General features: G+C 36.7%; 1 protein-coding gene across 1 annotated transcript; it reads left to right on the top strand.

The window, feature by feature from the left end:
• The first annotated feature begins 49 nt into the window (after window positions 1-49).
• On the top strand, window positions 50-24,300 carry LOC133532715 (uncharacterized). The gene is made up of 10 exons (XM_061871485.1): window positions 50-66; window positions 231-261; window positions 2,164-2,402; window positions 3,230-3,465; window positions 4,260-4,710; window positions 5,148-5,344; window positions 7,505-8,020; window positions 13,535-14,428; window positions 17,218-17,691; window positions 19,841-24,300. Exons 3-10 carry the CDS (start codon window positions 2,168-2,170, stop codon window positions 20,015-20,017), a joined length of 3,180 nt encoding a protein of 1,059 aa, XP_061727469.1. The 5' UTR covers window positions 50-66; window positions 231-261; window positions 2,164-2,167; the 3' UTR covers window positions 20,018-24,300.
• The last annotated feature ends 736 nt before the right edge of the window (window positions 24,301-25,036 follow it).

The raw sequence follows: 25,036 nt of genomic DNA, 5'->3' as shown, positions 1-25,036 counted from the left end.
CAGTTTTTTGTTTACATATAATTATCTAGTTTATCTACTCGCTGGGGACATACTGGAACCTCTCTCGTAAATTCTTATCTCTTTCCTGTAATTATTTCATTTCCGACATTAAAATGATTATCGCACGCAGTATTCATTAACTGGTGTTAGTAAAATGCTTGAAAACGTTACAATTCTGTTGGATTTTCTGGTTTTTTCTATTTTATCAATAGCGTGGTTTTTTCTTCCAGCCTTTTTGTGTCAAGATTCTGAAGCAAATCGGTGAGTAACTCATTGAGATATAATTAATAAACGCATTGCATTGAGTGATTAGCAGTAATTACTCATACGTAAGCACTTATGTGGTGTATGTGTCTGTGGACGGAATGTCATTTTCAAACTAGATAAAGAATTCTCTAAATTTATTTACATTTGTGTTGTGTTTGATAATATTAAAACCAACATCCGTGACTAAATTTATTATTTAATGTGCTCTTAACGTTACAAGTTTATTTCAAAGTTGTTTTTAAAATGGCGTCATGGTAGGTACAATATGCAGGGTATGCAGTTTTAAAAGTTTATTCCTAGAAAATAAATAAGTTTCAAGGTCTACCTACAAACCATAAAACCTTATTTGACATTTCTTTGTGCCTGTCTAGAAAAAAGAACGTAACCTATAAATCGGTCCCGTTTTTCTATTGTGTGTCGTTGTCATGGTAAGATTTTATTCAATTTTACTTCTAAATTACTTTCCAGTCATGTAAAGCAACACTGTTTCTTGTAAGATCTACTCTTTATAAATTTTACCGTAGAGAATAGATATGAATAGCTTTTCTGTCATGTTGAAAAGTAGCTTCGAGGAATAAGTAATTTACTGTTGTTGAAACTAAGCATTACCATAATAACTATAATATATATAATAGTTAATCACTTTAATGGTTATCTTATCTATTTGATTGCTAACCTGATAATCTTCAATATATTTATAGTTGTTAAATCTACCAAAAAGTGAATGGTCAACAAAGACTTATTACAACTAGCCATTTTCTTTGATCATGGTAACTTCTTTGTGGCAATACATACAAGTTTTGGATATATTATGGTGTTATTTAAAGTTAAGCTAGTTTTAAAACTAGCTAAAACAGCCTCTCTAGCTTAGAAGTGACCTGCCTGGCCGGCCTTTGTGTCTGGAGACTCTGGATATGAGTCACAGTAGTACCTATACTTCGTTTTTTTTAGCAGAATGTACCCTATAGAAAATAGCATGGCGTTTTTTATCAAGCACTATGATTTCTATGTAGTCTAGCACCTATAATATAAGTGAGGTGTGCTCCCTGTCTGCTTTTCTATACAAAATCAGTACTGAAACTGGGAATTCTTTATTATTTAGTACTGGAACTAGGAACTCTTTGTTCTCAACATATTAATTCAGTCCATGAACATAATTGTTGCGAATGCAACTTATTAATATATAAAAATATTCCCAATGCAGTAGCTAAACGCAGCTGTTGGGCTCGGCTAGTATTCAGAGGCTTTTCAAAAGCACCAATAGGAGTGCTCCACATATTTTGTAGCGCGGCCAATTATTAGCACCTAAATTTAAACCACCTTTTGTACTGATCAAATATTTCAAAATCACTCTTTCATCATCCTCCATACTATCAACACCCACTTACTACATTTAACCGTTTTGGCAAAAACCCTTGTAAACCAGTATCTTTTGGAAGATTATACTTCACTTCATTATAAATCAAAGTTTTATTTGAGTCATTGAGATCCTGACCTGCAGCAACAATAATCCTTTTTAAGTTCAAATTTTATATCTCGAGTTATCAACTTCTTCCTGCCCTCTATTGATATCTAATTTAACTTAATTATCTCGATATATCCTACAATACCACCCATTGATAATGAGTCAGTAAAGAGAATCAAAATACAAAGTTTAAAACTTCAATGTCATTTTTTGCTTGACAAAATAGAGTTAGATTAAGTTGCTATATGACTAGTGGGTCCACAGAGCGAACGTTTTCCTGACGTTTACCTGAGCACGCCGCCTCTGCCGAAGCACGTCTACACTGCACGTTTTGTGTGTGAGGATATTGCCTCGCATGTATGCTCGCTCTGTGTGGACCCGTCTATTTACTTTTTGTGTAATTAGTGTTATTATTAGTCATTATATTACAGGGTAATGCCATTGCAGACATCTAAAGACCACAAAGAAAACAAATCCGATTACATACACAACCATCTGCTGAAAGCAAATAGCTATACCATAAATAATGATATATTCAGCCGAAACCAATATATAATAAATGGTATAGTATTTAAGGAAAATATTAAAGTTAGTAAATATAAGGAGTTTGAGCTGTATAAGTTAAAAATGGATGATTATGCTGATTCTTCAGGTGTGTCTATAGAAAATGGTGAGTATGATTATCTATTATTTAACCTTTTGAATGCCAAGAACGCCTAAAGTTGTCATTACTAGTCATGCCTACAGCACCAAGGACAACTATAGGTGTCATGGCGGACGCTGTCAAAGTAACCTTCACACTTTCGAGTAAGGTTTACATTAGCTGCCTTGTGCCCGGGACTTTGGCGTTTGAGTGATTTTTGTGTTTATGACATAAAGCGTTCAAAGGGTAAACAAACCCCGAATGGACAGGGCAAAGTACCAGTGCTAGTGATTTATTAAATATTGACCAAGTTTGTCAACACCGATAAAAAGCAATTTTTAATCATGATTATCATAACTCAGTTAAGTTTGAATACCTTTTAATGATGTGCAAACCTCATTTAATTATAATTATTACTATAAACAACCAATATCTGATATTGACTCTGGATTCGAGTTACTTTTGACAACCATTGAAACAACATTGAGTAACCATGAATTCAGTACATCAATACAATCAGTCTTCACATACATATCGTCAGGTGACAAGCAAAACTCACCAATTACTAAAAAATAAACAAAAATCATCCTTATTTTAGTAGCAATATGGTTCATTATGGCTACGAACTTGTGGTGGTAATTAGTGAGTTTTGCTTGTCACCTATATGCAAGATATGACAGTATGCAAGTTGGGTGACAATCCAATATCATGGTACTATCGAGCTGATCTGATGATGGACACAGGAGATGTCCATAGAAACTCTGTGATGAAACAACGCAACCTAATTGTGTTTGGATTTGCTAGAATTTTCTCGCAATATTTGTTTTGATAAAACTCAATTTTTATTTTTCCAGACATCCACCTCCAACTGACTCTAGAACTTGTCCCAAATGGCTTCATCATAAACTCCAACGTGTTTCTCACCCACCAGCAGTGGCACACCATCTATCCTGTGTCCGAGAATTTCCATCGCTGTGCTGTGTGCGGGATCTACTGTGATGCCACAGATCATATAGGCTCGAGTGAGCATGTAGCCAACATGCAGACATATAAGCCGCTTAATAAGTATGATTTGACTATTACTAGAAAGGTGAGTATATTCAATTTATTTTATATAAAAAATAATAGCACAGAAAAGGTGGACTAAATGCTTTAGAGAGCAGGTCTTCAGGTAAAGAAGATGAGTTTCATGCTAGCTGCTGTTGCACTTTCATGGTTGCATTTTAAGCACGCTTCGAGTCGAGTCACTTGCCTATCGGTGTTCTATTGGATACTTTCAGAGGAGTGCGCACAGGAGCTGCACGACCTGATCCCACTTTCCCCTTTCCATCATCAGACATCCAGGCGCGGTGAGCGAATGCACCCGTTCGTGGTAAGGCCTTGTGCACAAATCTGCCCTGCTTATGGTAAATGCAGTACTTGCATGAGATGAGTCGTTTAAATAAAGAACTGATTCAAAGAGAACAAGATAAATAAATAAATAAAATAAATATTATAGGACATTATTACACAAATTGACTAAGTCCCACAGTAAGCTCAATAAGGCTTGTGTTAAGATAAACGATTGCATGAATTTTCAAATGTGATTACTGCATTTACTGATAGCATGGCAGAAATCATGCGAGGTTTTTTCGGCTAATTTTTGACAACATTTATTGGTTAACCAACCAAATACAGAACCGCCTGGATCTGTCACTGAATGACCTGACTTTAACCTACATTATTTGATCATGTAATGTTTTCATCTACCCTCAACTGGCTTAAGGAGCCATTTGAGGGTAGATTTTGTTTACTTTTATTTAAATACCTAGAGATACACTGTATAGTTACGACGCCTTTAGGCGTTCTTGGCGTTCAAAAGATTTAATAACATATCTGTTTCAGATCAACAACAACTTTCATTGCGGCGTCTGCAACACAATATTCGACCAATCACTGAAACCCGAGCACTTCTCCAGCAAAACACACGAAGACAAACTTTTATTCGCCATCAACAGAGTCTCCGACATCATGTATGATTTCAACATACACAACAACAATAATAATGAGAAGAAAGATTCATACTATTTCAACGTTAAGCATAACCATCAAAATGCCTGCATGTTAGAAGAACCAGATGAAACACTAGAAGAATACAGTAATGAAGAGATTGAGATTTTAGAAAAGAGAATATATAATTATAATGATAATGATTGGTATCCGTTGGATTATAATGAGGATTATAGTGATGATGATTATTATGAGGAGCCGATGCAGAATTTGGAGTTTTCTTATGCGTCTATGGCTAAAAAACCGAAGTCTGATGATTTGCCTGATGTTTTAGAGGTAGATTTAGGTATGTGTTTGACCTGCATTTTTTCTATTAGCCTCTATTCTAGGGAAAATTAGGCCTTATCGGGAGTCTGGTTTTCTCGCGAATTTCACGGTGTTTTCCTACACCGATAAGCGAATGGTCAATATCAAATGAATGGTGTTTCGGCGGTTCCGGGGCCACGTGCCGAATTCTACACAACGCAACGGAGCAATGCTGTTGCGTTACGCCCAAATCCAATGTATAATTGTTTTTATATATGGTTTCTTTGTATGGTCTTTTATTTTGTACTTTCGCATAATATTTTACCAAAATCAACACATCAGTGAAAGAATAAGGATCAAAGTCAAATGGCGTTCTGAAAGTTTTAATCATGTGTCGAAAGATGGCAGTAAATTTACGTTGCCAAAGAACCTCTATTTCAAATTCTCTTTGATAGTAATAAGTATAGTAATTTTCAGGTAATAAGAAAGTGACAGTAAAATTCAACTCGTGGAACATGCTGATACGTCCTATGCCCAACCGCTTCTACTGTATGGCCTGCAAGGAGCTCGACCACTTCAGGAACAGAGCAGAACATTGCAAGAGCGAAGGACATATAGCCAGACTCAACACCTGTACTGTGGTCGACGAGTATGAGAAGTACTTTGTGAGACAGGTAAGTTGACTTACTGTAAGGATCTTGATCACGTCAGAAGGGCAGAACATTGCGAGAGTGAAGGGCATATAGCCAGACTAGCAGTAAGTCAGGTAAGTCAACTTACCTGACTTACTGCAAGGAGCTTGACCACATCAGAAGAGAGCAGACCATTGTAAGAGTGAAGGGCATATAGCCAGACTCAACGCCTGTACTGTGGTCGACGAGTATGAGAAGTACTTTGTGAGACAGGTAAGTTGACTTACTGCAAGGAGCTTGACCACATCAGAAGAGAGCAGACCATTGTAAGAGCGAAGGGCATATAGCCAGACTCAACGCCTGTACTGTGGTCGACGAGTATGAGAAGTACTTTGTGAGACAGGTAAGTTGACTTACTGCAAGGAGCTTGACCACATCAGAAGAGAGCAGACCATTGTAAGAGCGAAGGGCATATAGCCAGACTCAACGCCTGTACTGTGGTCGACGAGTATGAGAAGTACTTTGTGAGACAGGTAAGTTGACTTACTGTAAGGAGCTTGACCACATCAGAAGAGAGCAGACCATTGTAAGAGTGAAGGGCATATAGCCAGACTCAACGCCTGCACTGTGGTCGACGAGTATGAGAAGGACTTTGTGAGACAGGTAAGTTGACTTACTGTAAGGAGCTCGACCACTTCAGGAACAGAGCAGACCATTGTAAGAGCGAAGGGCATATAGCCAGACTCAACGCCTGCACTGTGGTCGACGAGTATGAGAAGTACTTTGTGAGACAGGTAAGTTGACTTACTGCAAGGAGCTTGACCACATCAGAAAAGAGCAGACCATTGTAAGAGTGAAGGGCATATAGCCAGACTCAACGCCTGCACTGTGGTCGACGAGTATGAGAAGGACTTTGTGAGACAGGTAAGTTGACTTACTGTAAGGAGCTCGACCACTTCAGGAACAGAGCAGAACATTGTAAGAGCGAAGGGCATATAGCCAGACTCAACGCCTGTACTGTGGTCGACGAGTATGAGAAGTACTTTGTGAGAGAGGTAAGTTGACTTACTGCAAGGAGCTTGACCACATCAGAAGAGAGCAGACCATTGTAAGAGTGAAGGGCATATAGCCAGACTCAACACTTGCACGGTGGTCGACGAGTATGAGAAGTACTTTGTGAGACAGGTACCTAAGTTGACTTACTGTAACTACTGTAAGGAGCTCGATTATACAAGGTGCCCGAGGAAACGGAAAAAATTTAACCATGTTTAAGAAGTATAAGAAGGAAAAATCTTATAAAAACATAATTAGCCGGGTCCACACAGAGCGAGCAATTTCCTCACGCACAAACCGGCCGAGGCACGTCTACACTGGCCGGTTTGTGCGTGAGGAAATTGCCTTGCGCGTATGCTCGCTCTGTGTGAACCCGCCTATTAACCCTTTTCCAGGCATAGTACGATTTATCGACCACATAGGCGCCAATAGAATTTCAACTTAAACATTTCGATTTAAGGATCAAATTAGATTTTACTTTCGGGAAATGTGACTTGTCTTCAACTGAATCATCAAAGCTGGATTTATTGGAATATATTTGAATTTTTTGGGAAAACCTTGTAGATTGGTGCGGCCTGGAAAAGGGTTAATGTACGATTCCCACCGCACGGGCCGGTCGGCTGCTCCAGCGTCGGTGGGAATCGTACATTTGAGGGCCTCCGCTAGCTGGCGCGGGTGCACGGAGCGGACGAGCAGGTTAACGAATAATAGTATGAGCAACGCTAACTGAAGCGGACGCGTGCGGCGGATTTCACCTACAAATAGCACCCGCGTGCGTGCGCACGCGGCGGGCGTCCGCGTCAGCTAGCGTAGGCCCTAAGTTTTTTAACACAATTTCATACATTTTTTTTCCAGATCCCTTTGTTTGACATAATTATTGAAAGTCATAATGTAATGATAGTCAGATTATCATTAGTAATAATTCTGAAACCGTTAATTTTTCATGATTTTCGTAAGATTATCCTATGGTTAGGTTTGTTTCATGTCAATCCTGAAAAGTTAGGCGTTTCTGAGAAAAACCAAATTATGACTAACGAAAATGCGGACAAACAATACAGTATAACTTCAAACTTTATGGGAAACAATACAGACCCTTTTTTCACTTATCTGTATTTGACTCTTTCTGTACTGTGCTGTACTCTCTTCCAGGTCGATGACAAATGCTACCACTGTGGCCACTGCAACAACCTCCAACTCATCAACGTGATGGAAGACCACATCCGATCCGTCCACACACATCCTACCACCGTCTCCGCACTCCTCGACTCACCAGCTAAAAAAATAACACAGTCCACACCCACCAAAACTACAACCAAAACAGATACAAGAAATGATAATATACCACAAAATGAAACAGGAAATGATCAAATAGCTGTTGCAAATGAAACTAAAGTGATAATCAACCCAGCAAGTGTGTTTGACGGTCTCCGATCAGCTAATAGCAATTTTGATGATATAATAATCTGTACGTTTGGTATTAATCTTCGTGTATCCAAGTTGGCGTTTAATATAGTGTGTGAGGGTGAAAATGACTATTATTGTGGACTTTGTGAAGTGAATATAGATAAGGAGCGGCTGAGGCTGCATGTGAATGATGTGCAGCATTTGACTAGGTTGCAGCGGACGCCTTTTATACAGGCCTTTAATGTGCATTTGTTTAGAGAGGTGAGATTTTTTTATATCTATTCGTTTTTAGGGTTCCACACCTCAAACGTCCGTCTGTCTGTTAACTTCAGACCCTTTATTGACGACCGGTTTGGCCTAGTGGGTAGTGACCCTGCCTACGAAGCTGATGGTCCCAGTTCAAATCCTGGTAAGGGCATTTATTTGTGTGATGAGCATGGATATTTGTTCCTGAGTTATGGGTATTTACTATATATTATTTATGGGTATTTATTATATATTTCGCTTAGTAATATTACACACTCAAACACACACACACCACAAACACACCACACACACAATTGCTGTCTACAACGGTTAATAATATAAATTCGTGTAATAATTTTACTCTACCTAAATTGTGATCTTTCCTATTTAGTTTAAGCCTGTTATTAGTATCAAAAATGTTTTACTATTAGTAACCTATTATGAAACCCAAACTTCAGCGTAGGATGTAATTCAAATTAGTATTTGTTTCCAATCTGACTCCACAACACAGGCTTAGCCTAGTGTGGCAGTCATAGGTTAAGGAAATCTTGTAAAATTTTTGGTAAATAAACTATTTTTATTTTATTTATTTATTTATTATATATATCGTTGTCTAAGTACCCTCAACACAAGCCTTATTGAGCTTACTGTGGGACTTAGTCAATTTGTGTAATAATGTCCTATAATATTTATTTATTTATTTATCTCTGGAACGCGGGGAAATATCGAGTTGAAATTAAAACCATATATTCAGGTCTTCCTTCTTCTATTCGTATTCCTTGTTGTTTTTTGGAGGAGGGGACGAATAACATCTTTGTGTCCCGGCTTATCTCGCCTGCACGTGGTTCCACCTGCTGATTAACGGAAGAGATAGCAACAGAGAAGGAAAGCTTGAATCAAACCCGGGTCGGTGCCAGCCGTGATGCACCTGCAGCCGATCCGACTCCGCGCGTATTAACTTGTCTTTCCCGCGGATCTAGTTGGTGAGGTCGAGAGAGAGTCACAGGTCTTGGGCAACTCCGTGTCTCTTCGTTTGTGTCCCAGGCGATGCAGTGTGTGGAGAGCTTACTTCACCCACGATGGCTTTGCCGCGTGGAAAACAACACGGGGAGTGGCAGTGTGTCGTGTTTGCCGCTCCCGTATTGGTTTACACAGCCATGAAAAACGTTGTCGCCCTACCTGACACTGCTTGTGTAGTCTGTAATAGACTCGAAGGCCAATGATGAGTCCCTTGAAGGTTTTAAAAACTTCTATGTTGACGTAAACAAAGATACGGCAGTTTATGCCGCAAATAACGTATATTTCCAAAGTCTGAAAGGAATCAAAATTTATAGGGTACTTTCTGTTGATCTAGAACTATGAAATTTGCCAACTCGCACTTGTCCGCTTTTTTACTAGTGAATAGTATAATAGTTTCTTTTCTGGGGGTTTATATCTTTATTACGATGAATAAACAAACTCTATTATCAAAGATAATCTGAAATATAGGTGGATTGTCAAGGATTTTTTTTAGCCACAGTCAATTTACTGCCATCTTTCCACACATGATTAACCCTTTGAACGCCACGCGTATCGTACGCGGCGCGTAATTGTGAACCTTGTCGGTACGCATGAAGGTTGATATTGGGCTGTAGCTGCGCGCGCGCGTCATATGACGTCTTTGGCGGTCAAAAGGTTAAAACGCTTAGAACACCATTTGAGTTTGATCCTTATTCTTTCACTGATATGTGTTAAATTTTTTCAATATTAAAGAGTGGCGCCATCTTACCGGGCATCTTTGGCCTTTGATCTATTAACAGAAACGTAATTATGGAAATTTCGACCGGTACCGGTCCGGCTGGCCTCATAGTTATGGCATTTACTTAAACAAACGAATAAGACGCTGGTTGGATTCCAGTCCTGAATAACGGTATCCGTGGTCAATTTTTTTTTCGTATATCAAATCTATTTCAGTTTGTTTTGACCCGGTGAGAGGTCAAAGGACAAAAATTGATGATAATAGTCTGGATTGTGAAAATGATTGTTTATGAATTTTATGATATTATCAGGGATCGGAAACCGGTATTTTTTGTATGGGAACGAAAACGGTATTTTTTCGTTCTTTGTTAATTACTTCATTTCTAATTAGGCAATCTAATAATACGAAGTCGTTATCTGAAAACACAACTGAGTCCTACATTTAGAGTATAAAATAAACCGAAATATATGGTTATTTCGATGTTTTTGCAAAAAACCGGTTCCGATCCCTGGATATTATTGATTAATTATCGTTAAATTTTATTTTTCGTATGACTGATGATTACCAATGATTTAGTAAATATGCTTCTGCATGAATTATTTATATTTTAATACTTATATATTTGTTTTGACATTTAATTATTTCTAGAAATTAATGTAAATTATAAATTTAAATCCTAAATTGTACACCCTAGCAGGGTATCATATACCTACTTGACTATATTTAAGACCAAAATGTACAAATGAACATGATTTCAATGGAATAAATCTAAATACGACCTAAATTACGTGACACGACAAATATATTTCATGTGTTCTTTTTGGAATTCAGTTAAGTAAATATTCTTTATTGTGCACCATACATTTAAAAATAGACAGGAAATGAAAAAACACGTAAAAGTTAGGTAACAACAGGCGGTCTTATCGCTAAGAAGCGATCTCTTCCAGACAACCTTTGGGTAGCATTAAACTATGAACTTACAACATTGAACGGGACTCTCTTCTTCCTCTAGCTCCAACTCATCATACTGCTACAACTGACACGTGGCTGGATGTCATTCTTTCGTCATCCCCTAATCTCGTTGTAAAGCATGGTCAACTTCCGGCCCCTGGGTTTTCTCATCACGATTTGATATATGCGTGTTATAAAATAAAACCACCGAAATGCAAGCCTGCTCTTGTAACCATGCGCTGTTTTGCCAAAGTCGACTCTGGTTCTCTTTCTAGAGATGCAGCGGCCATTGATTGGACGCCAGTGTTTTCTGCCCCTTCAAGTGATGCAAAGGTGTCCCTTTTCAATGCTGCCGTATTAGATATTTTTGATAAACATGCACCAGTGCGTACCGTGCGGGTCAGGCGTCCCCCGTCACCTTGGATTACCGAAGGCGTTCGTACAGCCATGAGGAGAAGGGACCGAGCCTTTAGACTTTATAAGCACCGCCGTACCGAGGACAACTGGATTTTGTTTAAAAAAGCTCGCAACCGGTGTAATCAGATGGTGCGTGCAGCGAAGCGTCGTTTCATTCACCACAATGTCTCCTCTTCCTCTATGGCCGATGTTTGGAAGTTCCTTAAATCACTGGGGCTGGGTAAGCAAGGTGCTGGATGCGATGGCACTGCTTTTTCACTTAACGAACTCAATAGGCACTTTGCATCTGCTCTGTCCGTTAACGATCGCATTAAGGCAACAACTCTTTCAATTATTTCGTCCCTTCCCTCCTCTTCCCTGTCTGTTTTCTTCTCTTTCAACCCAACCTCTCAAACTGATGTAAAAGACATTGTTCGGGCCATCAAATCTAAAGCCGTTGGTTGTGATGATGTGAGTCGTCACATGATAGTCGCAATTCTTGATTGTGTGCTTCCTGTGATAACTCACATCATCAACTTTTCTTTGGTAAATGGCGAATTCCCTGAGCTCTGGCGGAAAGCATTTGTTATTCCTCTTCCCAAAATTAGTAATCCTACCTTGCCTAGTAATTTCAGACCCATCTGTATCCTCCCTTTTCTATCGAAGATCGCTGAAGCCACGGCTCACAGACAACTCTCTGACTTTATACACTCTAACAAACTGTTGAGCCCGTTTCAGTCTGGTTTTCGACCTGGCCACAGTACTTGTACTGCTCTCATTAAGGTAACTGATGACATCAGACGTGGCATGGAGGATCAATTGGTCACAGTACTCATTTTGATTGATTTCTCAAACGCTTTTAACACTGTTGATCATGACATTCTCCTTGCTCTTCTTAACCATCTAAATGTCTCATCTACAGCCCTTAGATGGTTTTCTGCTTACCTTGGGGGCCGCAAGCAAGCAGTCCGAGTTGATCGGGCTTTGTCGGACTGGTGCGATCTGGCTACTGGCGTACCTCAAGGTGGTATTCTCTCCCCGCTTCTCTTCTCCACTTTTATTAACTTCATCACCGCCGAACTTTGCTGCGCATACCATCTTTACGCCGATGATTTACAGCTCTACGACCAGTGTAAAGTAACGGATATGTTAGCCGCTACGGAAAAGCTAAACAGGGACCTCGCTCATATTCAGCAGTGGTCAGAAAAGTTTGGCCTATTTGTAAATCCCGCCAAATGTCAGGCCGTTATTATCGGTAGCTCTCGTCAGCTGGCCAAGTTGGATCTGGATACGATTGGGCCGGTGTGTTTCAATGGCACTCCTATACCTTTTAGCCCGTCTGTAAAGGATTTAGGTGTGCACTTGGATTGTACTTTGAGCTGGAGACCGCAGGTTGCCGAAATCAGTCGGAAGGTTACGGGCACCCTTCACGCTCTTAACAAACTTAGACACTTTTTGCCAGTCAAAACTAAAACTTTATTAGTTAACACCTTAATCCTACCCATTATCGACTATGGTGATGTATGCTATCCTGACTTAAATGAAGAGCTACTTGACAAGTTGGACCGTCTTCTTAATAATTGTATCCGCTTTATCTTCTGTCTCCGGAAATATGATCATGTGTCCTCGTTTCGTTCCCAGTTGGGCTGGCTCCCTATTCGTCAACGGCGTAATATTCGTATGCTCTGCACTCTCTATTCCATTCTCAATGATCCACACTCCCCTGAATACCTTAAGTACTTCTTTCACTTTTATGGTGCTTCTCGTGACCGTCAATTTCGCTCTACTGGCAATCTCTCTCTTTCTATCCCCACTCATAGAACAAGCTTCATGTCTAACTCTTACGCCATTCAGGCAGCACGTCTCTGGAACGGTCTTCCCCCTAACATTAGAAAAGCTCCCAACAAGTTTGCTTTCAAAAAATCTTTGCGTGATTTATTTGCTGGCAGTTTAAAGATCAATTAAGTATCAGTCTCACGAATCGGTTATGTATATTATGTATATATATGTATATATATATTTATTTATTTATGTAATGTATGTATGTGTCTTTATGTATTTAAGTAGTTTATAATTAATTTATGTGTATTAGGACTCTAATTCTTTCAATTACAATTTCTTTTAGTTTTAAACGCGCCGCCTACAATCTTTTCTGCTTTGCCCTAAGGTTGACTGGTAGAGAATGCCTCATGGCATTAAGTTCGCCTTTTGTACATTAAGTTTGTCTTTTGTGCAATAAAGTTTTAAATAAATAAATAAATAAACGGGTAGTGCCGATATACATATAATTCAACAAAATGAAGACGCAAACAATATAATACATACCTACATACTAATAAAATAAATACATATCTACATACATACATTATATATACAATCATAAATAAAGGCAAGTTAAGGCAGCGAAAGGCAGTTAAATATGTTCCTTTTGTTTTTATTTACAGATTCGCGACGCCCTTCATTGTGGACTATGTAACGAGCTTATACAAATTATGCCAGAATTTATTATAAAACATAAATACCTAGAAAAACATATTGTAAGCCTACACAGAGCTCTGGGCTATTTCAAAAATGACAATACACTTAATGAGGCTAAGAATGGTACAGATCTTCGTAATGGTGCTATAGCTCAACCAAAGCCAATAGCAGAAATTCCAAAAATAGCTACTGCAAATGTAGCAAATAAAAATGTAGTTAATACAAATAATGGTGTCCAAAAAGAAGCTATTACAAATAAAAATGTGGCTTTAAATAATATACCATTACCAAATATAGCTAATAAGAAAATTGTACCGATTGTTAATAAGAATGTAACTATAACGACAGTTAATAGTAACAAGAATGATAATGTTACTGTTAATACAAATAAAATAAATGTAGATGCAACGAAAAATGTACCGTTAAACGTCAAAAATGGACCAAATACTGCTAAAGAAAGCAATACAAATAATATAAATGTAGATGTTAGAAATGGACCAAATAAAGAAAACTTAAATGATATGGACAATATAGAAGCAGATATAGCACAATTTAGAAATGAAGAGTTCGTAACAGTGAAAAATGGTGTTAAAGAAGAAATAACAGATGAATTGGACGATTCATACATTGAAGATTTCGATTTAGAAGAATATGTTTATATAAAACTGGGTAATAGTTATATAAAGATAACGAATACATCGTATAACTCTTTAGTGGATGTGGGGGATGGCAGTAAATATTGTTTTGTGTGTTCGTGCGTGGTGTGTGAGCTGAGTAAGCATGTGGAGAGCCGGGGGCATATGGAGAATATGGAGAAGTTTAAATTTCTTGATAAGTACAATGAAGATTTGTTGAGACAGGTAAGCTTATTTAATTTTTCGCTGAAAAGATTCATTAATTCACATCACAAACCTTAATGAGCTTTCTGTGAGACTAGCTAGTCGATTTGGGCAAGATAATCCCCAATAATAATTTAAATAATTAATATTTTATTGGCAGCGGCTACGACCTTGACCCATTTATTTATTTATATATTGCACAAGAAAAAACTTATCGCCAAAGGCGGACTTAATGCCAAAAAGCATTTACTACCAGTCAATCTTAAGGCAAAGTAGCGAGATTGTGGGCGGTGCTACTACTACCAAAGAGAATTTGAAATAGAGGTGTATTGTCAAAGAAAACTTTGTAGCCGCAATAAATTTACTGCCATCTTTGGACACATGATTAAAAGTTTTAGAACGCCATTTGACTTTGATCCTTATTCGATCACTGATGTGTTAAATTTCATAAAGTGGCGCCATCTTACCGGGCATAACCCAAAGGTTGTGGCGCCATCGCTCGAAACGATTCCGCCATACCTTTGACCTATTAGATGGAGCTACTTTTTAGGGTTCCGTAGCCAAATGGCAAAAAACGGAACCCTTATAGATTCGTCATGTCCGTCTGTCTGTCCGATTATGTCACAGCCACTTTTTGATATTTAACATGTATCAATGAAAGAATAAAGATCAAAGTCAAATAGCGTTCTAAAAGTTTTAATCATGTGTCGAAAGATGGCAGTAAATTTACTGCAGCTGCAAAGTTTTCTTTGACAATCCACCTCTATTTCAAAATTTCCTTGCTACTACTAACAAAATATGAAAAAATAAAACGCGTGAGTGTCGTGAAACACTCGGTTGGAGCGAAGTTAAGAAAGGGTAGTGACGGAATTCAAGTGTCAACACCCAAGGTGGAAATAATTTTGCTCCCATGTGTCACATACTGCTTTTCACATCACATATGAGGAAATTATTTTCATGTTCAACCACGTATTCACTATAAGCATTTTGTTTAGAAACACGGTTTCAGAAACAGTAATCCACGTGTTTCTGAAACACGGAAACAGTTACGGTAAACATTATTATTTATCGCCGGTTTTTTTTTTATCTCAGACCGTCCACACTATGTGAGCTGAGATATTGTTTCTGTAAATATCGGCATAGTCTTAAATCGACCGGGATATAAACCGTGATTACCTTTTATATTGTTTTTTGTTTTTATTGAGCTCCCGATATTTCCACGTAGTTACATGCATCTTGTTCACCGGCAACTGGAGACAGCGGGCGGGTGTCGGCGTTGTGTACACCGCGCTCGGTCTACCCTCATTCGTGCGCGGCGGCTGCGTTCGCTGTCAACGTTACCACTAGTCGCGTCCACACTTCGTTAGTCTATCCAAGCACACCACACTCACAGTGTCACTACGCGTGTTTGATTCGGATATCAATGGTTTATACACAAACAAATCACAGGATTCCACATATCTGACAATTTATATCCCGGTCGATTTAAGTCTAGTGAAACTAACAGTGAATCATTCAAAACTCTTATAGTGTTTCTGAAACAGTGTATCCCAAACATTGTTTATAGTGAATACGTGGCTTCATACTCATGCTGTTCGTGTCAGAGTCCATGTTCGTTTTCGTGTCGGTCATTCTCATTCGCATTATCCATTCTTATATCCGACCAAGTACTTATTAGGATCATTAGGTTTTAATTCCCTTGCAGTCAGACGCAATTACAATCTCCTGGTGACAGCATGTGGAGTTTTACGTGGCGAGACAGACTGTCCTGAACTGGTAGGACGAACTGTTAGACTCGCTATTCCATTTGTGCCCAAAAATCTCCTGCGACCGCGAAGTCACAAGCTTTTGGCCGTCCCGATTACACGCACTGTAGCACATAAAAACTCGCCTGCTGTGCGGGCTCTAAGGCTGCTGAACTCCTTTCTGTCATGGGCACCAGATTGTGATATGTTTGCAAGTCGATGGACGGCTGTGTATCAGATGTGTCTGCGGTATTGCGAGGTGATGGACGAAAGTTGATTGTGATCTGTTTTTCCTAGTATGTAATCCTATCATATAATCTGAATTGTACAGTGCTTTGGTCTCGACTGTAATGCTGTATATATATATTAAATATTAAATAAATTAAATAATTATTATTCAATTGTATGGGTTGTGACGGAAAACCTCACACTTTTTTTTCGCCTAGCACCATCCACCAAGTCCTTACTATCCTATAAATGATCTGTTTTTCCTAGTATGTAATCCTATCATATAATCTGAATTGTACAGTGCTTTGGTCTCGACTGTAATGCTGTATATATATATTAAATATTAAATAAATTAAATTAAATAAAAATTATTATTCAATTGTATGGGTTGTGACGGAAAACCTCACACTTTTTTTTCGCCTAGCACCATCCACCAAGTCCTTACTATCCTATAAATAAGGACCTTCGTTCCAAAAACACTGGTAAATTAAAATTTATCATACATGCAAGATTTTTTTTACAAGCTTTTATTTAACTTGCCCTGTTAGTATGTATGGGACAAATCTTGCAAGTTAAATTTGACCCACTTCCCGGTTTCCGATGAAGCTGAAAATTTGCATACATATGTAAGTCGGGTGACAATGCAATATTATGGTACCATCAAGCTGATCTGATGATGGAGACACGAGGTAGCCATAGGAACTCTGTGATAAAACAACGCAACCTAATTATGTTTGGGGTTTTCAGAATTTGCTCGATGAGTATTAGTTGCCTGTGGAAAGAAGCTTGTACCAAAAATGAAATTTTTGCCAAAAACTTATTTCAACTTTGTTTCAGTTCTATCTCATGTACCACTGCAGCATCTGCAACGTGGTCATCACCAGAAAGCAACTGCACCAACACCTCTCCTGGCCCACCCACGCACTCCAAACAGAAAACACCAAGATATCCTCCAAAAAACGCAAAACAGAAATCAAAACGGGCACCAAACAGATAACAGTCACCGCTCAGAAAGAAAACATATATTTAAACGAAAAAGAGTCTGATATTAAGATATTTAAAAATATAACTATAGAAAAAGAAAAGCTTGAAATCGAAAGGATAAATAAGATAGTTATTTTCAATGATAATGTGTTGAAAGTTCCTTTTGATTGTTGGCACAGTTTCAGTGAAACAGCCAATGGGTATAGATGTAAAGTGTGCCAAACCGAGTTTGAGACGAATGAGTTTGGTTTGCATGTGGGTAGCGAGTGGCATAAGGGGAATTTGGAGAAGATTGAGAAGCAGTATTCTCCGGCGCTGATAAGAAAGGTAATTACTAGGATTACTATTAGCAAAGAGAATTTGAAATAGAGGTGCATAGTCAAAAAAAAATTGTAGCGACATATGATAAAAACTTAGAACACGATTTGACTTTGATCCTTATTCTTTCACTGATATGTCTTAAATTAGTTAAATATCTAAAAGTGGCGCCATCTTACCGGGCACTACCTAAAGGTTATGGCGCCATCGCTCGAAACGATGTCGCCATACCTTTGGCCTTTAATCTATTAGATGGCGCCACTTTTTGATATTTAACTAATTTTATACATATCATTAAAGAATAAGGATCGAAGTCAAAGTTTTAATCATGTGTTGAAAGACGGCAGTAAATTTGCTGTCGCTACAAAGTTTTCTTTGACAATCCACTTCTATTTCAAATTTTCTTTGCTATTAGCCTCCGCCTGATACGCCGCGTAGAATTTGTTAAAAACTTTCAAATCCGTTTTCAAATAAATGTAAGTTCATCATACTCAGGAATAATGTCATTTCACTAACGCTTAAATGGAATGATCCTGTCTATGAAGCCGATGGTCCCAGGTTCCAATCCAGAGTTGGGTAAAATTTAATATACTAACGTTTAAAATTAACCCGACTGATGAATTCGTTTTAGTCGAAGAATTGCGATTAACATTAATCGCCGACTAACTTAACTGGGTTAACCAGCGATTAACTTTTTTAAACGATTAATTAGTCGATTAGTTTTCTCTCGATTTTAAAACTAAATATGATCTTTTTAACCGACTTCAAAAAAGACCGCCTGTCTACTTTCAATCGATAGTTAATTCTCAATTTTGTCAATTTTGTCAAAATATTCTTTATTCAAATAGGCCTAGCAACAAGCACTTTTAAATCGTCAAATTTTACAAATATCATCTTAATCTAAATATCAGAGCAATTTATTGATGCAGTTATTATTGTTCTAAAAAAAACATTGTACTATTATAGATATGGTAAACTTAATAATAAGAATTTCACAAAAGGATCGTCAAACATCAATTCTATAATTCTATATTCTAAATAATTCTATTTCAATCGTATGTTTGGTTGACTAAATTAATCGACGATTAATTTTGACAATTAACTTTTTTAATCGATTAATGCCCATCCCTGTTCGAATCCTGGTAAGGGCACTTATTTGTTTATTGATGCACACATATATTTGTTCTTGAGTCATGGGTATTTTCTATGTATATAAGTATGTATTTATCTATATACGTATGTATATGGTCGCCTAGTACCCATAGTACAAGCTTTGATTAGTTTGTACTATGGTATAAATATTATTACAAATCACTTTCTCTTACTTTTTTGAAAGTGTCTTACTCGAAATTATTTTAATCCCAATTTAGATATACCTACTACTTAAATAAAACAAAGTTGAGAAAATCTTCAAAATATTTCTTCGCGCAGTAGCACGCAGTGTATCAATATACATATATAATTGGCTGAATTTGTAAATTTTATCTTCCTTGACATTTTATATATTCTAAATATTGTAATTAATTGACTGTCTATGTAAATTTTATTTTTCTTGACATTTTATCAATTTTTTTTTTGTTTTTTTTTTTTTTTTTTTTTTTTCTAGACATTTATTTTTCTAGTGTGTAAGCGAATTGGTGTAGTACTGTAAGCTTGCACTGTGTTAAATAAATAAATATAAATATAAAACATGTTTATAAGGCAGAGGGCATGTTTATAATGTATGGATTATTCCCACTAGTTATTACCAGCAATATGGTGGTAACGACTGGAAAAAAATTCTACCTTTTACCAGTGGTAACTACTGGAGAAGCAAACCCCACATGTTACCACCAACTTGGTTTGCTGGTAACTAGATTTATTTCCCAATAGTCACCAGTGGTAAAAGGTGGGAAAAAAATCCCAGTAGTTACCACTGGTAACAACTTGGTGGTAACTAGTGGGAATAATCCGAATATGGGTATTTACCACTATGATTAGGATTCAGTTCTGCGTAATTTATAGTTAGATCAAGCATAGTTGGCAGCCTTGATAGCCCAGACTGTCCACGTGTTATTTAAACCTCATTATTTCCTGTGACATTTGACGTTAAAAATAACACTGGCACAGTCTGGGCTAACTCTAACACCCCGATGTTAAAAAAGCCACGTATTTTCAGATAAACGGCGCGACCTTAAACTGCGTGATGTGTAACACGGAGGTTTCGAATCGGAAACATATCATCACCGAACATATTCAGGGCAAGAAACATATCAAACACTATGAAAATATGCTCAAAGAGAGCTCCGGGGCCAATAGCTATGCCGATTGCGATCAAGATGTCGTTATGTTGTGAAGAACACCTTAGAAATACGTGTAATTTGGGTATGAAAAATATGTACGAATGTTTTTTAAACATATCTACGAATAGCTCAATTTTCAATAGCTTTTCTTAATACTGCGTTCAAGATTAAACAACGTTTTAAACATCTTTTTTTTGTGCCATATTTGGGACATTATAAGCAGTCCGGATTATATCGCACTTAGAAATATGGCTGTGAAGAAATCTGTTATAGACTAAGTAAAAAAAAAAAACCTGTTTAAAAAATTTTTTACAGTACATTGTACAGTCAGCGTCAAATACTTTGTAGCAACCAAAGTAGCCAAATAGTTCGGTACACCATATATTTAGTATGGTGTACCGAACTATTTGGCCACTTTGACTGCTACAAAGTATTTGACGCTGACTGTACGTTACATATGCGAATAGGTAATTCGCAACTCGTGTCGATTTAAAACACACCCTTCGGTCCTGTTTTAATTTATCGCCACTCGTTACGAATTTCCTATTTTTCGCACTTGTATCGTAACTATTTTTCTACGAAGACATATTGTTTAAAAACACATTCAGTAAACCATAGTACAGTCGCCAATAGCTATTCCATTTGTGATTAGAACGTGATAATGTGAATCTCGTATTTTTTATTTGTGCCATATTTGGGACATATCAAAGATAGCTATGTGGTGAAATAGAGTCAGACCAATATAAGTTAGCAGCGATTTGACAGCCCAGCGCAAGTGTTATTTTAAACGTCAAACATCTATGAAATTATGACGTTACTTAACACTTGCACAGGCACAAAATCGCTGCCAAATTAGCTTGGTCTGACTCTGGCCTGCTTTAAGTTGCTGTGATGATGTATTTTTAAGGGTACTATTTTAAGGTTTTTATAAACTTTTTATCACATGTACCGTATTTGGTACATAGGAAAGTTTCATAATTTCATAAGTTTGAGATAATCCAAAATAAAGTACTAGTAATACAACAGTCATGCCAAGGCCCCATTTCTCGAACGATATTAGTCTAATTTTTTTAGTGTTTTGCCATGGTAACCCATACGATTTGACAGTTCGTGGACTAATAATATTAATCTAATACCGTTCGAGAAATAGGCTCCAGATGTCCTTGTGAATGCTCAAAACAATATATGCAAAATACAAATACTTTGTATATTTACTTTTGTTTCGATTAGTTAGGAGTGTCAGAGTACAAGATAGTTAAACTATTGTTTTTATTTTGTGTTGCATTTGACTTAATATACATATTACGATGTAAAACTACGTGTTGGATTATAATGAAACTTTGCGCATATAATGCGGAGGTATATCTAGTCCTGTAATTAGTTTATATAGCTTATAAAACAAACGAAATAGAGCAAAAACAAGTTTTGTATGGAAAACTTAAATTCGCTGTATTTTTTTAACTATGGTATCTGAAGCTACATGAACTAATTGCAGCACTAGATATATCTTATCCTATTGTAAGTAAATAGCTTCAGAGCAATCTAGCTAGTCGTTAAAAAATGAGAGCGTAGCTACGTTTCTACGGAGAATCGAGCATGCTGAGGGCTCTTAATATTTCATCTGCATTCTTCATGGTCCCAAATATGTTACATTACTATCAAATGATTTTTAATTGCCATTTAATCTTTTAAATCTGACCAAATGAGAAATATGCCATTGAATTTTGAACCAAAAACAAATATATAATTGGATTATCTTCGGTTGGAATTTTATGAATATTTTTATGGTTCAATTTATTCAAATTATATTTCATGTGGGTACATGGGATTTAAAAGACTAAATATTTCTATAAGTACATGGCTCTCCCAAATATTACATTATTATATTCTATTTTATTTATTCTGCTGTTAAGATCTGTCATAAGGTACATGATTACATTCCTACCAAACAATTTATTATACTATTTTTTTAAACTTATGTTTCATTATGTTTTTTTTTGTTTACTAATAAGTGCATGAGAGGAGGCCTGTGCCCAGCAGTGGGACGTATATAGGCTGAATTATTATTATAAACTAATAAGTAGATTTAAGTTTTATCATTTTTCATTAATTCTAGTTTTATAATGATATTATTTTCCAATTTGTACCTTAAAAATATTTCTCAAATAAGTACACTCTTTAGACGTAAATTACTTCTTGAAGATTTTGAATTTAAAAAACGGCGGAAGTTTTAAAATTTATTTTGTTTTCTTGATTAAAACAATTTATATTTTATTTTATTCCCTTGTGAAGGATTTAATTTCCATAACAAGGGATTAATTATATTAACATGTAAGTTGCAAAAGTTAAGTGAATATGTATTTTTGTATTACATTGGTATGTTCTTAGGTTAAGTGACTTCAAATATAGAAATAAGATCATTATGTGCCTTAATAGCAATCCAGAGACTTATTTCAGACAAAAATATTTGCTATATATTAGGACTTTTCTATGTAAAATCTCTAATATTATTAGCATAATATTTTACTTGCACCCATTTCTCGAACGGTATTAGTCTAATATTATTAGTGTGTTGCCATGGTAACACATACAACTTGACAGTTCGTGGACTAATATTATCAGTGTGTTACCATGGTAACACATACAACTTGACAGTTCGTGGACTAATATTATCAGTGTGTTACCATGGTAACACATACAACTTGACAGTTCGTGGACTAATATTATCAGTGTGTTACCATGGTAACCCATATGACTTGACAGTTCGTGGACTAATATTATCAGTGTTGCCATGGTAACCCATATGACTTGACAGTTCGTGGACTAATATTATTAGTCTAATACCGTACGAGAAATGGGCCCCTTAGGCTAATACTATTATATTAGTCTAATAATATTAGTGTTTTGCCATGATAACCCATACGACTTGACAGGGGTCCATTTCTCGAACCATATAAGGCTAATATTATTAGTTTGTTGTCATGGAAACCCATACGATTTGATAGTATGTGGACTAATAATATTAGTCTAATACCGTTCAGCTTCAGATGTCTTTGTGAATGCGCAAAATACAAATACTTTGTATATTTACATATATTTTGTTTCGATTAGTTAGGAGTGTCTGAGTACAAGATAGTTAAAATATTTCTGAAATAAGTACACTCATTAGACGTAAATAACTTCTTGAAGATCGAATTTAAAAACGGCAGAAGTTTTAAAATTTATTTTGTTTTGTTGATTAAAACAATTAATATTTTATTTTATTCCCTTGTCAAGGATTTAATTTTCATAACAAGGAATTATTATATTAATATATAAGTTGCAAAAGTCAGTGAATAAGTATTTTTGTATTACATTGATATTTTCTTAGGTTAAGTGACATCAATTATAGAAATAAGTTCAGTGTACAGTATGTGCCTTAATAGCAATCCAGAGACTTATTTCAGACAAAAATATTAGCTATATATTAGGACTTTTTTTATGTAAAATCTCTAATATTAGCATAATATTTTATTTGCACCGGGGGGCAAGGTATTAGACTAATATTATTAATCCAAGGACTGTCAAAATGAATGGGTTACGATGGCAACACAGTAATAATATTAAACTATTATTAGTACTTCGGCTGACACAAGAGCGAAACAGGTCGTCGAGCCGTAAGTTCGCGAACTTACTCGCACATCTATTCGGGACTTAATACTAGGGCCCATTTCTCGAACGGTCTTAGTCTAATATTATTAGTAACCCATATGACTTGACAGTTCGTGAACTAATATTATTAGTCTAATACTGTTCGAGAAATGGGCCCCTTAGACTATATTAGTCTAATAACGTTAGAGAAATTGGCCCCAGTTCTTTGGCGCTATATCTCACATTAAGGGAGTTTGCGTGTGACAGGCTGTTTAGGACGAAAATGTTCTACCACTATGTTGAGCGTGCGTAGATCTTTTTGGACACCTAGACCGTTTAGGTACTTGTGCTGTACGTTAACATATGTCAATATTACAGATGTTGTGGCGTTATACATGTAATTATTATTGTTTTATGAGTAATACAAATGTTTTCAAGTCAGTATTTACTTAAGATTTTTTAATTTGTGCCATTTTGTTTGATAATTATTAGAATTAGGACATAGACAGCGAATAATAAGACTTATAGATGTAAATATTTGTTGCCGCAAATTTAAAAGCTCCAGGCTCTAAATTCGCCTACAATATTTTGCACTAATTTATTCGTTTTAGTATTCGTTTGTCTATAATTTAAAATTAAGTTATAATTTTTGCAGAAGTGGTTATTGTATTCAAATTTTAAACTTTATATAAATATTTCATAATAACATTGCTTTTTATTTATGATTATCGTTTTTTGGTCTAGCAGGGCTAGCACAAGTGCTACGCGATATATCGCGCGTTTTAGCGGGAGGGTAAAAAAATACTTTCGCGCTCGCAGAGCTACTATAGGGACCGTGCGTGTTGGAGGGTCTGCCATCTTGTGGCCTGAATCGGAACCATAAACATGCACATTTACACGTCACGTGTTTTCTTGTGCATAGTAGGTTCTGCCATCTTGTGGGCTACATCGGAACAAAAAACATCACATTTACGCCTCGCGCCAAAAATCTGACGGCTCCTGTGCTGCCCCCTACAGTTCATGCACGCTCCCTATACATTGATATTATTCTTAAGGCCTCGTGGGTTCAAGTTCTCTGTCACTAAGCGTGAGCGAGGTGGCTGTGCGGCCTGTGCCTGTGTATGTGTCCGGGATCGTAGATCATGTTTTTAATTTTTTAAAGTTTCCAAAAAAGAAAAAAATATATAACTATACTTGCGGTACCTAATTAGCATTTTACGTGCCTATGTCGAAAATTTAAAGGGCCCTATGTACTGTAAAGCGTACGATACACGTGCGAATAGGTAATTCGGGACTGTCGATTTAAAACACTGTTCGGTTGTTTTAATTTATCACGATTGCCGACTCCTCGAAGCATCGAAATACTTTTTGCACTTGTATCGTAATGTACAATAGATAAAATAGTGTATGTAACTGTATATAATTAGGCATTAAAACACTCG

Source organism: Cydia pomonella, chromosome 27 (assembly GCF_033807575.1).
Source record: "Cydia pomonella isolate Wapato2018A chromosome 27, ilCydPomo1, whole genome shotgun sequence".
Taxonomy (NCBI): Eukaryota; Metazoa; Arthropoda; class Insecta; order Lepidoptera; family Tortricidae; genus Cydia; species Cydia pomonella.
This window is presented reverse-complemented; position numbering and strand designations above follow the sequence as displayed.

Excerpts from the sequence above, each read along its gene's own strand:
- LOC133532715 (XM_061871485.1), top strand. The coding sequence starts at position 2,168 with ATGCCATTGCAGACATCTAAAGACCACAAAGAAAACAAATCCGATTAC. Across the intron at positions 3,466-4,259 it reads ATTTGACTATTACTAGAAAG|ATCAACAACAACTTTCATTG; the intron begins GTGAGTATATTC and ends TATCTGTTTCAG. Across the intron at positions 17,692-19,840 it reads CTCCGGCGCTGATAAGAAAG|ATAAACGGCGCGACCTTAAA; the intron begins GTAATTACTAGG and ends ACGTATTTTCAG.